Raw genomic sequence first — 13,333 nt, forward strand, 5'->3', positions numbered from 1 at the left:
TGTAGATAAAAAGTATTACTTTTATTTATTTAAACTTCGTAGGCTCACTGATCGCCTTAATTTTATCACGGTATTACAATTCCTCGAATGTAATGCATTCATATAGACCTGTATATTACCACTTACAACACTGGTTTTTATGAAAAACTTAACGGGAAACAGAACATTTGATTAGTTCATAGATGGTAGGTCTGTAGGAATATGTAATATAAATTCGTTGAGAAAGTAATTTAAAAATACTTCCATTTTCGTGGCACATCAAATAAAATGATGCTTGCCATGCAATTTTCTCTTTCTTTATAGGTCCAGTACAATTTTCTTACAGAACATTATTTTATTTTCATTTTTTGGACTGGACCTTAGATTTAAATGTAAAAGTGATTTGTTCAAATTATCATAGATGAGACGTTCATATTTTTAAGTTTACTTCTAGGCACAATGTTCAGAATAGATTATTTCGAAGATACTGAAAATATAGAAGAAAGATTATAAAGATCTATAGTATGCGTCACAAATTTGTAAAATGAACCAAATACTTTAAAGTTATTTAATGGAAATCGAATAATAAAATTATCAAAAACGTTACGTTTTTATGTACAGCAAAGTGAAATTATACGACGTAACGTTATGCAATCTAATATTTGCAGCTTTATTGTAAACGATGTAGTTTTTTCACATAATGATGGTTCATGAAAGTTTTATACTAACAAGATAAGTCAGATATCTTTAGAAAGTTCATACAATGCACTTTTAGCCATCTATAAAGATCAATGCCAACTTTCAATAATACCTCGCATAAAATGGGGAAACTCACTTTTGAAATGGACGTTTTGACGTAACATTTTTCAGTAAAGTAATTTTTTTAAAATATACCGTAGTCGTTTAATACTTATTAATGATATTGGTTTAAACATGTACATAATTGTTAATGTATGCATTTTATGATAGTATTAGTTTTGGTATTTTTCCGATAAATTATTACAGTAGAATTGAATAAATACGCACCAGGATGACGAGCGTAACGCTTGTAGGAAAAGCAGTCAAGGTTTTGTTAAAGCAAATTAATATGGAAATGACGTGAAATAAACGCATTGAATGATGCGCGGCAAAATTCAATGTCGTCTGCTGGTTATTTTGTCCAGATATCTTTAAAATTGACAGATTTATCGTCAAAAAACCGACTGCCGTACTAACATCTTGTTACGCATAACGTTACATTTTTCGTCATTTTTGTTGATGATAATTCGATTTTTAGCTCACCTGTCACAAAGTGACAAGGTGAGCTTTTGTGATCGCGCGGTGTCCGTCGTCCGTCGTCCGTCCGTGCGTCCGTCCGTGCGTCCGTAAACTTTTGCTTGTGACCGCTCTAGAGGTCACATTTTTCATGGGATCTTTATGAAAGTTGGTCAGAATGTTCATCTTGATGATATCTAGGTCAAGTTCGAAACTGGGTCACGTGCCTTCAAAAACTAGGTCAGTAGGTCTAAAAATAGAAAAACCTTGTGACCTCTCTAGAGGCCATATATTTCATAAGATCTTCATGAAAATTGGTCAGAATGTTCACCTTGATGATATCTAGGTCAAGTTCGAAACTGGGTCACGTGGGTTCAAAAACTAGGTCAGTAGGTCTAAAAATAGAAAAACCTTGTGACCTCTCTAGAGGCCATATTTTTCATGAGATCTTCATGAATATTGGTCAGAATGTTTACCTTGATGATATCTAGATCAAGTTCGAAACTGGGTCACGTAGGGTCAAAAACTAGGTCATTAGGTCTAAAAATAGAAAAGCCTTGTGACCTCTCTAGAGGCCATATTTCTCAATGGATCTTCATGAAAATTGGTCAGAATGTTCATCTTGATGATATCTAGGCCAAGTTCGAAACTGGGTCACGTTGGGTTAAAAACTAGGTCAGTAGGTCTAAAAATAGAAAAACCTTGTGACCTCTCTAGAGGCCATATTTTTCATGAGATCTTCATGAATATTGGTCAGAATGTTCACCTTGATGATATCTAGGTCAAGTTCAACTCTGGGTCATGTGGGGTCAAAAACTAGGTCAGTAGGTCTAAAAATAGAAAAACCTTGTGACCTCTCTAATGGCCATATTTCTCAATGGATCTTCATGAAAATTGGGTCAGAATGTTCACCTTGATGATATCTAGGTCAAGTTCGAAACTGGGTCATGTGCGGTCAAAAACTAGGTCAGTAGGTCTAAAAATAGGAAAACCTTGTGACCTCTCTAGAGGCCATATTTTTCAATGGATCTTCATGAAAATTGGTCAGAATGTTCACCTTGATGATATCTAGGCCAAGTTCGAAACTGGGTCACCTGCGGTCAAAAACTAGGTCAGTAGGTCTAAAAATAGGAAAACCTTGTGACCTCTCTAGAGGCGATATTTTTTAATGGATCTTCATGAAAATTGGTCAGAGTGTTTACCTTGAAGATATCTAGGTCAAGTTCGAAACTGGGTCACGTGGGGTTAAAAACTAGGTCAGTAGATCTAAAAATAGAAAAACCTTGTGACCTCTCTAGAGGCCATATTTTTCATGAGATCTTTGTGATTATTGGTCAGAATGTTCACCTTGATGATATCTAAGTCAAGTTCGAAACTGGGTCACGTGGGGTTAAAAACTAGGTCAGTAGGTCTAAAAATAGAAAAAACCTTGTGACCTCTCTAGAGGCCATATTTCTCAACGGATCTTCATGAAAATTGGTGAGAATGTTTAGCTTGATGATATCTACTATATCTAGGTCAGGTTTGTAACTGGGTCATGTGCGGTCAAAGACTAGGTCAGTAGGTCGAAAAATAGAAAAACCTTGTGACCTCTCTAGAGGCCATATTTTTCACGAGATCTTCATGAAAATTGGTGAGAATGTTCACCTTGATGATATCTAGGTCAAGTTTAAAAGTGGGTCACGTGCCTTCAAAAACTAGGCCATTAGGTCAGATAATAGAAAAACCTTGTGACCTCTCTAGAGGCCATATTTTTCAATGGATCTTCATGAAAATTGGTCAGAATTTTTTATCTTGATGATATCTAGGTCACATGTGCTCAAAAACTAGGTCACTATGTCAAATAATAGAAATAATGACGTCATACTCAGTTCAACACTGGGTCATGTGGGGATAGGTGAGCGATTCAGGACCATCATGGTCCTCTTGTTTATGTATTTACGATTATAAATACTCTAAAAATTAAACAGGGAAAATTGTAATTTAAATTTTTTAATCACTGTAGTAAAAACATACACGGACATCAGTTACTAATAATTTAAATAGCTGCATACACATCAACATGTATCTCGAAATCGCCTATGTGTAAAATAGCGTGCGACGTACGATGTGTCTTTGGGGTTATAAAACTACTGGTAGTTGATTGCATCAAGTCCCATAACTCTGACTTGTATTTTGGGCAAATTATGCCCCCCTTTTTTCAACTTAGAAAATTTCTGGTTAAAGTTTTTGTTGAAACTCTATTGATATTTTAACATTAGATGAATATTCCTGCTTCTGTGACAACGATTTGAATATTTGAGCACTGGCTGTCTTACTTGGCCCAATGCTTTCAAACTTCAGACATACATTCATCATCATGAGATGACCTCACAGGACAAGTTACATAACTCTAGCTCATATTTTGTCGTAATTATACCACTTTTCAATTTAGAATTTCAGGTTATCTATAATCAGGTGTCTAAAAACTACTTGTCCTTCAAACTTCACACATGTCTTTGGCATTATGAGTTGACCTAATGGGACAAATAACATAGCTTTAGCATATAAAAAGTTAAAATTATTCCCCTTTTAACTAAGAATTTCAGGTTGAAGTTTTGCTTGACAGCAGGTTTCTAAAAGACTGTTAATTTTGGTCAAATGCTTTCAAACTTCACACATATCTTTGGCATTATGAGTTGACCTCAGTGGACATGTAGCATAGCTCTAGCTTTCATTTTATCAAATTGATGCCTTTTTTAGCTCGACTATTCAAAGAATAGAGCTATTGGACTCACTCATGCATCGGCGTCCGCGTCGGCGTCCCGATTTGGTTAAGGTTTTGTATGTAAGCTGGTATCTCAGTAACCACTTGTGGGAATGGATTGAAACTTTACACACTTATGCAATGTCATAAACTGACCTATATTGCTTAGGTTCCATAAAGGTTCCATAACTCTATTTTGCTTTTTTACAAAATTATGCACCTTTTTCGACTAAGAAATTCTTGGTAAAGGTTTTGTATGTAAGCTGGTATCTCAGTAACCACTTGTGGGAATGGATTGAAACTTCACACACTTATGCACTGTCATAAACTGACCTACATTGCTTAGGTTCCATAACTTTATTTTGCTTTTTTTACAAAATTATGCCCCTTTTTCAACTTAGAAATTTTTGGCTAAGGTTTTGTATGTAAGCTGGTATCTCAGTACCCACTAATGGCAATGGATTAAAACTTCACACACTTGTCCACTGTCTTGATTTTACATGAACTATGCAGGACTCATAACTCTGCTTTGCATTTTGTCAAACTTATTTCCCTTTTTCTGACTTAGCAGATTTTGGTTAAGTTTTTGTATGTAAGCTGGTATTTAAGTATCCACTAATTGGAAAGGATTGAAACTTCACATACTTGTTCACTGTCATGAGCTGATTAGCACTGTAAAGGTTCCATAACTCTTTTCCGATTTTTACAAAATCATGCCCCTTTTTCGACTTTTGTATTCATTCAGTTGACAAGGCTGTTGAATAGTCGAGCGTTGCTGTCCTCTGACAGCTCTTGTTTAACTCAGAATTTTTTTTAAGTTTTGCATTTAAGCATGTTTCTCAAAATCAACTTGCCAATTGCTATCATACTTTACAAATGACTGGCACCTTGAGGCAAGTTAAGTAACCCATACTCGGTCATAGACTTGCTTTTATTTTATCATTTTAGCAAAATTATGCCCATTTTCTACCAAGAAATTTTTCTAAAGCTTTTGTATGTAAGCTGGTATTAGATGGAAAGGTTACAAATAATCAAGCACACTGTCATTAGATAGCTTGTGTTTTAACATGTAGTGTTGTGTTGGGGTTCTTGTAGACATATACTTACTACATGTATTATTATGTGCTTCAAGTACTTGAAGTTGTTTTCTATTTATTGAGCCTATTTAAACAAAATTAACCATTCTTCGATTTCATAGGCCTGGGTGATTCTAACTACACAAATTTCTGTAACTGTGGTAAATCTTTGGACAAGAGATTACAAGATCTTGGAGCTAAAAGATTCTATGACAGCGGCTGGGCTGATGATGCTGTTGGGTAAACTTATTTAAATATTTCCTTGTGTATGATGTATAAATCCATACACGAACTGTCATGTATATTTTCAAAACTAGGTAACACAGTTTAGCTCATCTCATAAAGATGTAAAGGTATTCCTGTCCTGTTGTATGTAGTAAGCATTTAGCATTATTTCATTAAAATGATCCATGTTTTTGTAAGATACTAAAGTAGTTCTGTGCAGATTAACCATGGCATCTATAAGTCATGAATACAGGTCCATAACATGATTACTGACAATGTGTTTCATTACAAAAATGTTTCATTTTTGACAAGTTTTGACATCCTACTGATGCTCCTAAAATTACCACACTTGACTAGTTTTTTAATGTGAATATAAATCATTTCTAATTAGACAGAAATATGACATTTGACAATTTCTTTGCATTATGTTCAAAATTATGTTATTACCATAACTATAAAAAGTTTTTGTTTTTAGCTCACCTGTCACAAAGTGACAAGGTGAGCTTTTGTGATCGCGCGGTGTCCGTCGTCCGTGCGTCCGTCCGTAAACTTTTGCTTGTGACCACTCTAGAGGTCACATTTTTCATGGGATCTTTATGAAAGTTGGTCAGAATGTTCATCTTGATGATATCTAGGTCAAGTTCGAAACTGGGTCACGTGCCATCAAAAACTAGGTCAGTAGGTCTAAAAATAGAAAAACCTTGTGACCTCTCTAGAGGCCATATATTTCAAAAGATCTTCATGAAACTTGGTCAGAATGTTCACCTTGATGGTATCTAGGTCAAGTTCGAAACTGGGTCACGTGGGGTTAAAAACTAGGTCAGTAGATCTAAAAATAGAAAAACCTTGTGACCTCTCTAGAGGCCATATTTTTCATGAGATCTTCATGACTATTGGTCAGAATGTTCACCTTGATGATATCTAGGTCAAGTTCGAAACTGGGTCATGTGGGGTCAAAAACTAGGTCAGTAGATCTAAAAATAGAAAAACCTTGTGACCTCTCTAGAGGCCATATTTCTCAATGGATCTTCATGACTATTGGTCAGAATGTTCACCTTGATGATATCTAGGTCAAGTTTGAAACTGGGTCACGTGCGGTCAAAAACTAGGTCAGTAGGTCTAAAAATAGGAAAACCTTGTGACCTCTCTAGAGGCGATATTTTTCAATGGATCTTCATGAAAATTGGTCAGAGTGTTTACCTTGAAGATATCTAGGTCAGCTTCGAAACTGGGTCACGTGGGGTTAAAAACTAGGTCAGTAGATCTAAAAATAGAAAAACCTTGTGACCTCTCTAGAGGCCATATTTTTCATGAGATCTTCATGATTATCGGTCAGAATGTTCACATTGATGATATCTAAGTCAAGTTTGAAACTGGGTCATGTGGGGTTAAAAACTAGGTCAGTAGGTCTAAAAATAGAAAAAACCTTGTGACCTCTCTAGAGGCCATATTTCTCAATGGATCTTCATGAAAATTGATGAGAATCTTCAGCTTGATGATATCTAGGTCAGGTTTGTAACTGGGTCATGTGCGGTCAAAAACTAGGTCAGTAGGTCGAAAAATAGAAAAACCTTGTGACCTCTCTAGAGGCCATATTTTTCACGAGATCTTCATGAAAATTGGTGAGAATGTTCACCTTGATGATATCTAGGTCAAGTTTAAAAGTGGGTCACGTGCCTTCAAAAACTAGGCCATTAGGCCAAATAATAGAAAAACCTTGTGACCTCTCTAGAGGCCATATTTTTCAATGGATCTTCATGAAAATTGGTCAGAATTTTTTATCTTGATGATATCTAGGTCACATGTGCTCAAAAACTAGGTCACTATGTCAAATAATAGAAATAATGACGTCATACTCAGTTCAACACTGGGTCATGTGGGGATAGGTGAGCGATTCAGGACCATCATGGTCCTCTTGTTTTTATTTCAGGCTTTCAGCCGTGTAAATTGAGAGTTTTTTTCATTTCAGTTTAGAGGTAGCTGTGGAGCCATGGCTAGATGGACTATGGTCAGCACTGAAAAGGTTTCTCAAACTACCAGGGGCTGAACATGGTGGTGGTGATGCAGATGCCATAATGACTGAAAATAAAGAAATGATAAATGGTGATTCTAGGTTGAATGGTTCCACTGTGATAGAAAATGGGAACAAATCTCGATCAGCTGATACACAGTCTGTTCATTCTATAAGTAATACTATCCCAGTGTTGACTAAAGATTTGACTAATGGCAATAATCAGAACAATTTAAATAATTCAAATTCTGCTGAGTCATCAGTACCAGTCTGTGATATCAACCAATCAGATTGCAATAATTCATCATCACATTTGGAACAGACTAGTTCTAGTGAAAAGCATACAGATCTTCTAGTAAAGACTTTAAATGGAACAAAAGATAATAAAAGCAATGAATCTTCGATGGAGGAAAAAACAGAAGCTAGTGTAAAAGTATCTCTACCTCCATTATCAGAGAGTACTTTGACAGTGCCATTATTGCCTCCCCCATTCCTCAAGATTGAGTATAATCAAGAGCAAAGTATAGTAAGTACATTTATAATTGATATTGACCATTTAAAAATCAACACGCAAGATGTGTTTTTTTGAAAAACAAAGGCGGAAATGTTCTTGCATTGTTATTTTTGTAGAAAATACGTATAATGTAGGAACCATGTTGATGATAATGATAGTTTAACATTTATGGTACTTTTAAGAAGCACCAGTTAATTTCCATATCATTTATTTAATATGGACTAAATATTATAAGAATATTTAAAAGTTTTTTTCTAGGGTTATGTGACTTTCAGTCTGATCCAGACACTGCTTGTCTGATTTAAATGTATTTATTGTTAAAATTTTGAATATTTTGAATATAAATTAGAAAATGTAGTAACGTAACCAGGGTGAACCTGTGTTTCAATCCTTGAATGACTTTTTTGTAAATATACCATTTATCCACAGGATGTATGTGATCTCCCAAGACAAAACGATTATGATTTCCCATCAGCCGCAACTCCTGTAACCATGGCAACTGTTTCAGACATTAAAACTCTCACATCAGACACTGCTGTGAAGAAAGCCATTTTTGTAGAACTGGATATAACAGTAAGTATTTCTTAATAGCTAAGTTACTAGAGAATTTGATGGGGAAAAAATTGTGTCTCCAAAACTGATCTTGTGGATATAGATTTTTCCCTTGTCTGTCTTGTGTTCTCCATGAAAATCTTTTGTGACAACTTAGTTTTCATTATTTTGGAGAAATAGTTAAACTTTCAGAGAGTATTATACATGGTGTGTATGTGTACATAGAGAAAGGACTTTGTGAAGTGAGCTGTTACATATTTCATGAGAATTTCTCTCTGTAAGAAGTCTGGACTGGACAGACTGTTATTTTGTGTTGACACCTGTGTCCAGTCAACCATTTTTTGTTCTTGATTTCTTTCTTTTGAAACTTATGCTAAATTGCAAAAGTTTGAAGGAAGTTGTAAGTAGAATTTTGAAGATTATCTTTTTGCAGTGTAGAACAAACAAGGTGTTTACAACAACCTCCAGTAAACATGAAGGAGTTTGAAAACTCCATATTAAATATGAATTTGTTGTTGTGACATGTATGCATATTATTTTTTTGTTTCAGGGAAGTGGCATCAATTACCAGCCAGGTGATGCAATCTCCATCATCTGTCCTAATGATACTAATGAAGTGGAAACACTTTTAGACAGGTAAACACATATCAGGGTTTCAGGAATCTGCATGTTTATTGGTGGCCTCTAATGGGCCTAATGACCACCAATAATTTTGTCTGGTAACAATTATTTTGGTTTGCTTAGTGCATCTCTCTCTCTCTCCCTCTCTCTCTCTCTCCCGTTTATGTCAAACCCCTCATGAGGACGTAGACATTTGGCACGTCACACCACAAAGAATATTAAAAGACTGAACTGTATAAAAAGATAGTTAAAAAGCAAGGGAAAATGGCTTGGTTAAAAGTAAATGTTTTACAGCTATCAGGCAGTTGAAGGTGATACATGATCAATACAGTATACAGCTGCATTGAACTGCTCAGGGGTTGGTAGGTGGACAACAGCACGAGGGAGATAATTCCAGTGATACACTGTTCTGGGGAAGAAAGAATATTTTAAGTAATCTGTAGTTGCCATGAATATTTTGTAACTGAGGGAATGGAAGTGATGTGTTGGGCGAGTGAAAGGAACTGAGAAGCCTTCTTTGGGGATGGCAACTAATTCATGGTGGACTTTGTACATAAGGAAAAGTCTGCTTATAAATACGTCTGAGATCAAGGCGACGAAGTTTGAGGGATTGTAACATGTCTGTGACAGTGGAGGTTTTACAGTAGTCAGCTGCCCGTGAGCTGCCCGTCTCGGGGACAGCCTCTATCTGGTCTATGAGGGTTTGGGTATAGGGTGACCACACTTCAGTCTTCGGAGCCATATTCCAGCTTGGGTCTAACGAGCGTCAGGTAAGCCATGGACTTGATGGGTTCAGATTTGACCTTGCTGTTTCTGTGCAGAAACCCTAACGTTTGATTTGCTTTCTTTGTTGACCTATTGATGTGGGCATACCATGAAAGATTATTTGATATATCCATGCCAAGGTATTTGGCCAAGGTGAGTGATTCGAGTAAGACTCCATGGAGGTAGTACTAGGTAGGAATAGGATGTTTCCTTCTTGTGACGTGGATAGTTTGACATTTAGAGGGGTTAAATTCCATATCCCACTTCAACTCCTACTCTTCTAACATTTTGAGGTCATTTTGGAGGGTAAATGATTCATTTGCAGATAAATGTGAGATAGACTGCTGTATCATCTTCAAACAGGCGGACTTTGGAATTAATATTATATTGTGGGAGGTCATTTATATAAGCTAAAAAGATATGTGTACTTCTTAAAGATGGAAGACTTAAAGTAATATATGGTTTCTTAATTTTAGCTCTGAAGAAGTAAAAGATTTTACTCTCTAGAATAACAATAATCATTTCTCTTTTTCCTCCTGACATTTCATTTGGACTTGAGAAAAAAAATGTTAAATGGGGACTTCTCTCTTTATAGGTCATTGAAAAAAAACTCTTAGAAATTCATTTAAAATCAATAAATAATACTGATTGATTCTTAATATTTTTCATTAGCAGATAGAATAAACTAAATGTAGGACATCTGTTTACATTCTCCAAATTTATGTTTGTACAAAATAGTTTCTAGTGTGTGATTCAAATTTGTGGACCAGTTTTAAATTAGTAACAGTCGATTTTAAAATTTTGAAAGCTGAAACTCGGAGTCGGTACTAACCTACCTCATAATCAAGTGTCTATGATCCAAAAAGGTTATTCACAAAGACTTCCTGTGAGTTAAAGCAAAAGTACAATTTGACAGTGGCATGGGAATGACAATAACTTAAAGACTGGTTTACTTGTTGTTTTAAACACTGTGATTTTTAATGCTACTGGATCAGCCTTAAATCTCCTTGCTTCTGTGTAAAAGTTACAACAGGGATTTTCTGGCATTAGGTGGTAAATTATGCCTTTGTCATGTATCACCTGATGAACAAAGGGATTATTAAAAGGTATAATAATCTATGCTGTTATTTGGCCTTCATGAAGACTAGATTATTGATTTTATAATTAATAGTCACAATAGTCAGGCGAGCTTGCTCAAAAATTTTTAGTAGCCCTTGGCTTTGGACATGGGGTTTCTGAGTGGTAAAGGACACTGACATTGAATCACTTGCCTGTCATCTCTTTGTGTTCAAGATCTTGCTTTAGTTGTCAACTTTCATGTAAGAAAGCCATCCAGCTGGCTTGTTCTACCCAAGTGCCTACTTCTACCATAAATATTGTCCAGTAACCAAATGTCTTCCTCCTGCATTAAAGCTGAAAATATTCAATGTACAAATGTGTCAGTCCGAGTCTGACTTAAAACTCGGCAAACAAACAGTAATTAAAATTGTTCTTGAAGATTATGAGATAATTCAGTGCTTTTGCACAGATTTTGTCACTCTACATTATTTAAGCATGTCTTTAAAACTTCTTAAATATTCACAGTTGTTTGCAACTTTAGCAAACAGTAGAAATTTGTGAAAGAACTACAGCTTACAGACATTGAAGAAAATTTGCTATATTTGATATTCACAGGTGCAGGCTGCATTCTTTTTCTCACATGTAAAAATTATCTTATTTTAATTTTAGGCAAACTTTTTAGTTGAAATTTATATACAGTCCTGTTTTGTTTTACAGACTGGGTGTCTTAGAACAAATTGACTCATGCTTGAAGATCTTGGTTATAGAGATTACAAAGAAACGAAATGCAAGCATACCAAAGTTTGTATCAGAAGTTAGTACATTAAGGCATATCTTTACAACATGTGTAGACATCAGGGAACCACCTAAAAAGGTATAAATTTCATATTTTATTCACATTTTCACATTTCTTAGCTTGACAATTCAAAGAACAGTGTAGCTATTCTACTCATCCTGGTGTCGGCGTCAGCATCACACCTTTGTTAAAGTTTTGCATGCAAGTACATATGGCTATCATTTAAAGGCATATAACATTGAAACTTATTTTTTCTTTTTCTAGGTCAATTACCAACCTCACTGGGTCAAGTCCCATAACTCTGACATGTATTTTGGCCAGGACATAGAGAATCAAGTTTTGCATGCAAGTTACTATCTCCAAAACTAATGCAGATATTGAATTGAAATTTCACATTGTGTTCTCAGAGTTATAATACTAGGTGATAGAATCAAGTTCTATAGCTCTGACTTGTGTTTTGTCCAATTTATCCCCCTTTTTTAAACTTAAAAACTTCTTGTTAAAGTTCTGCATGCAAGTTACTATCTCCAAAACCAATGCAGATATTGGATTGAAACTCTATAGATATTTTAACATTTAGGGTAATATTCGTGTTTCTGGGACAACAATTCAAATAGTCGAGCATTGGCTGTCTTACAGACAGCTCTTGTGTATTTGATTTTTATTAGCTTTACTATTCGAAGAATAAATGGAGCTATCCTACTCATGTCGGCGTCAGCATTGGCATCACACCTTGGTTTAGTTTTTATACCCCCACCAAACATGTTTGTGGGTGGGGGGGCGCTATATAGGAGTCAGTTTTGTCGCGTCACGTCCCGTCCTGAAATCTGTATCTCAGTTATTACTAAATGGATTTGATTCAAACTTAAAATAAATGTTCCACCTTATCACCAACATCATGTGACACAAGGTACATAACTCTGACATCAGTTTTTAGCTCCACTATTCGGAGGATAGGGGGCTATACTACTCGCCCCAGCGTCGGCAATGGCATGACCTTTCTTGGTTAAAGTTTTTCAGCAACCTTTGTTTTTCTGTCATATCTTTGTTACTATTGCATATATCTTACTGTAACTTCACATAAACATTGTCCAGCATACAAACAAAATATGTGCTGGGGCTGGGCCCATTATACATAAGGTCAAGGTCACTAAGGTGTTATACTTAGGTTATTTGTAAGGTTAAAAGTTTTTCGGCAACCTTTGTTTTTCTGTCATATCTTTGTTACTATTGCTTATATCTTACTGTAAGTTCACATAAACATTGTCCAGCATACAAACAAAGTATGTGAAGGGGCTGGGCCCATTATACCCAAGGTCAAGGTCACTAAGGTGTTATACTTTGGTTATTTTTAAGGTTAAAGTTTGTCGGCAACCTTTGTTTTTCTGTCATATCTTTGCTACTATTGCTTATATCTTACTTTAACTTCACATAAACATTGTCCAGCATACAAACAAAGTAAGTGCAGGGGTTGAGCCCATTATACCTAAGGTCAAGGTTACCAAGGTGTTTTACTTGGGTTATTTTTAAGGTTAAAGTTTTTTGGCAACCTTTGCTTTTCTGTATCTTTGCTACTATTGCTTATATCTTACTGTAAGTTCACATAAAAATTGTCCAGCATTGATATAAAGTATGTGCAGGGGCTGGGCCCATTATACCTTTATATATATCTTCGCTTTCTTGATGTTACTTTAGTACAATATTAGATAAAGTCTTGAAACTTTAAGACTTATCC

The 13,333-nt window shown here is 35.5% G+C and overlaps 1 protein-coding gene across 2 annotated transcripts in view; it reads left to right on the forward strand.

Annotated features, from left to right (window-relative positions):
- The window catches only part of LOC123561042 (methionine synthase reductase-like), a 34,226-nt gene that overhangs the window by 8,449 nt on the left and 12,444 nt on the right, over nucleotides 1-13,333 (forward strand). For both annotated transcript variants that reach the window (XM_045353194.2, XM_045353193.2), the window contains exons 4-8: nucleotides 5,178-5,295; nucleotides 7,250-7,817; nucleotides 8,235-8,378; nucleotides 8,908-8,993; nucleotides 11,520-11,676. In XM_045353194.2, the coding sequence (XP_045209129.2) occupies nucleotides 5,178-5,295; nucleotides 7,250-7,817; nucleotides 8,235-8,378; nucleotides 8,908-8,993; nucleotides 11,520-11,676 (1,073 nt within the window). The remainder of the gene's footprint in view (nucleotides 1-5,177; nucleotides 5,296-7,249; nucleotides 7,818-8,234; nucleotides 8,379-8,907; nucleotides 8,994-11,519; nucleotides 11,677-13,333) is intronic.

Source organism: Mercenaria mercenaria, chromosome 10, assembly GCF_021730395.1.
Source record: "Mercenaria mercenaria strain notata chromosome 10, MADL_Memer_1, whole genome shotgun sequence".
Classification (NCBI taxonomy): domain Eukaryota; kingdom Metazoa; phylum Mollusca; class Bivalvia; order Venerida; family Veneridae; genus Mercenaria; species Mercenaria mercenaria.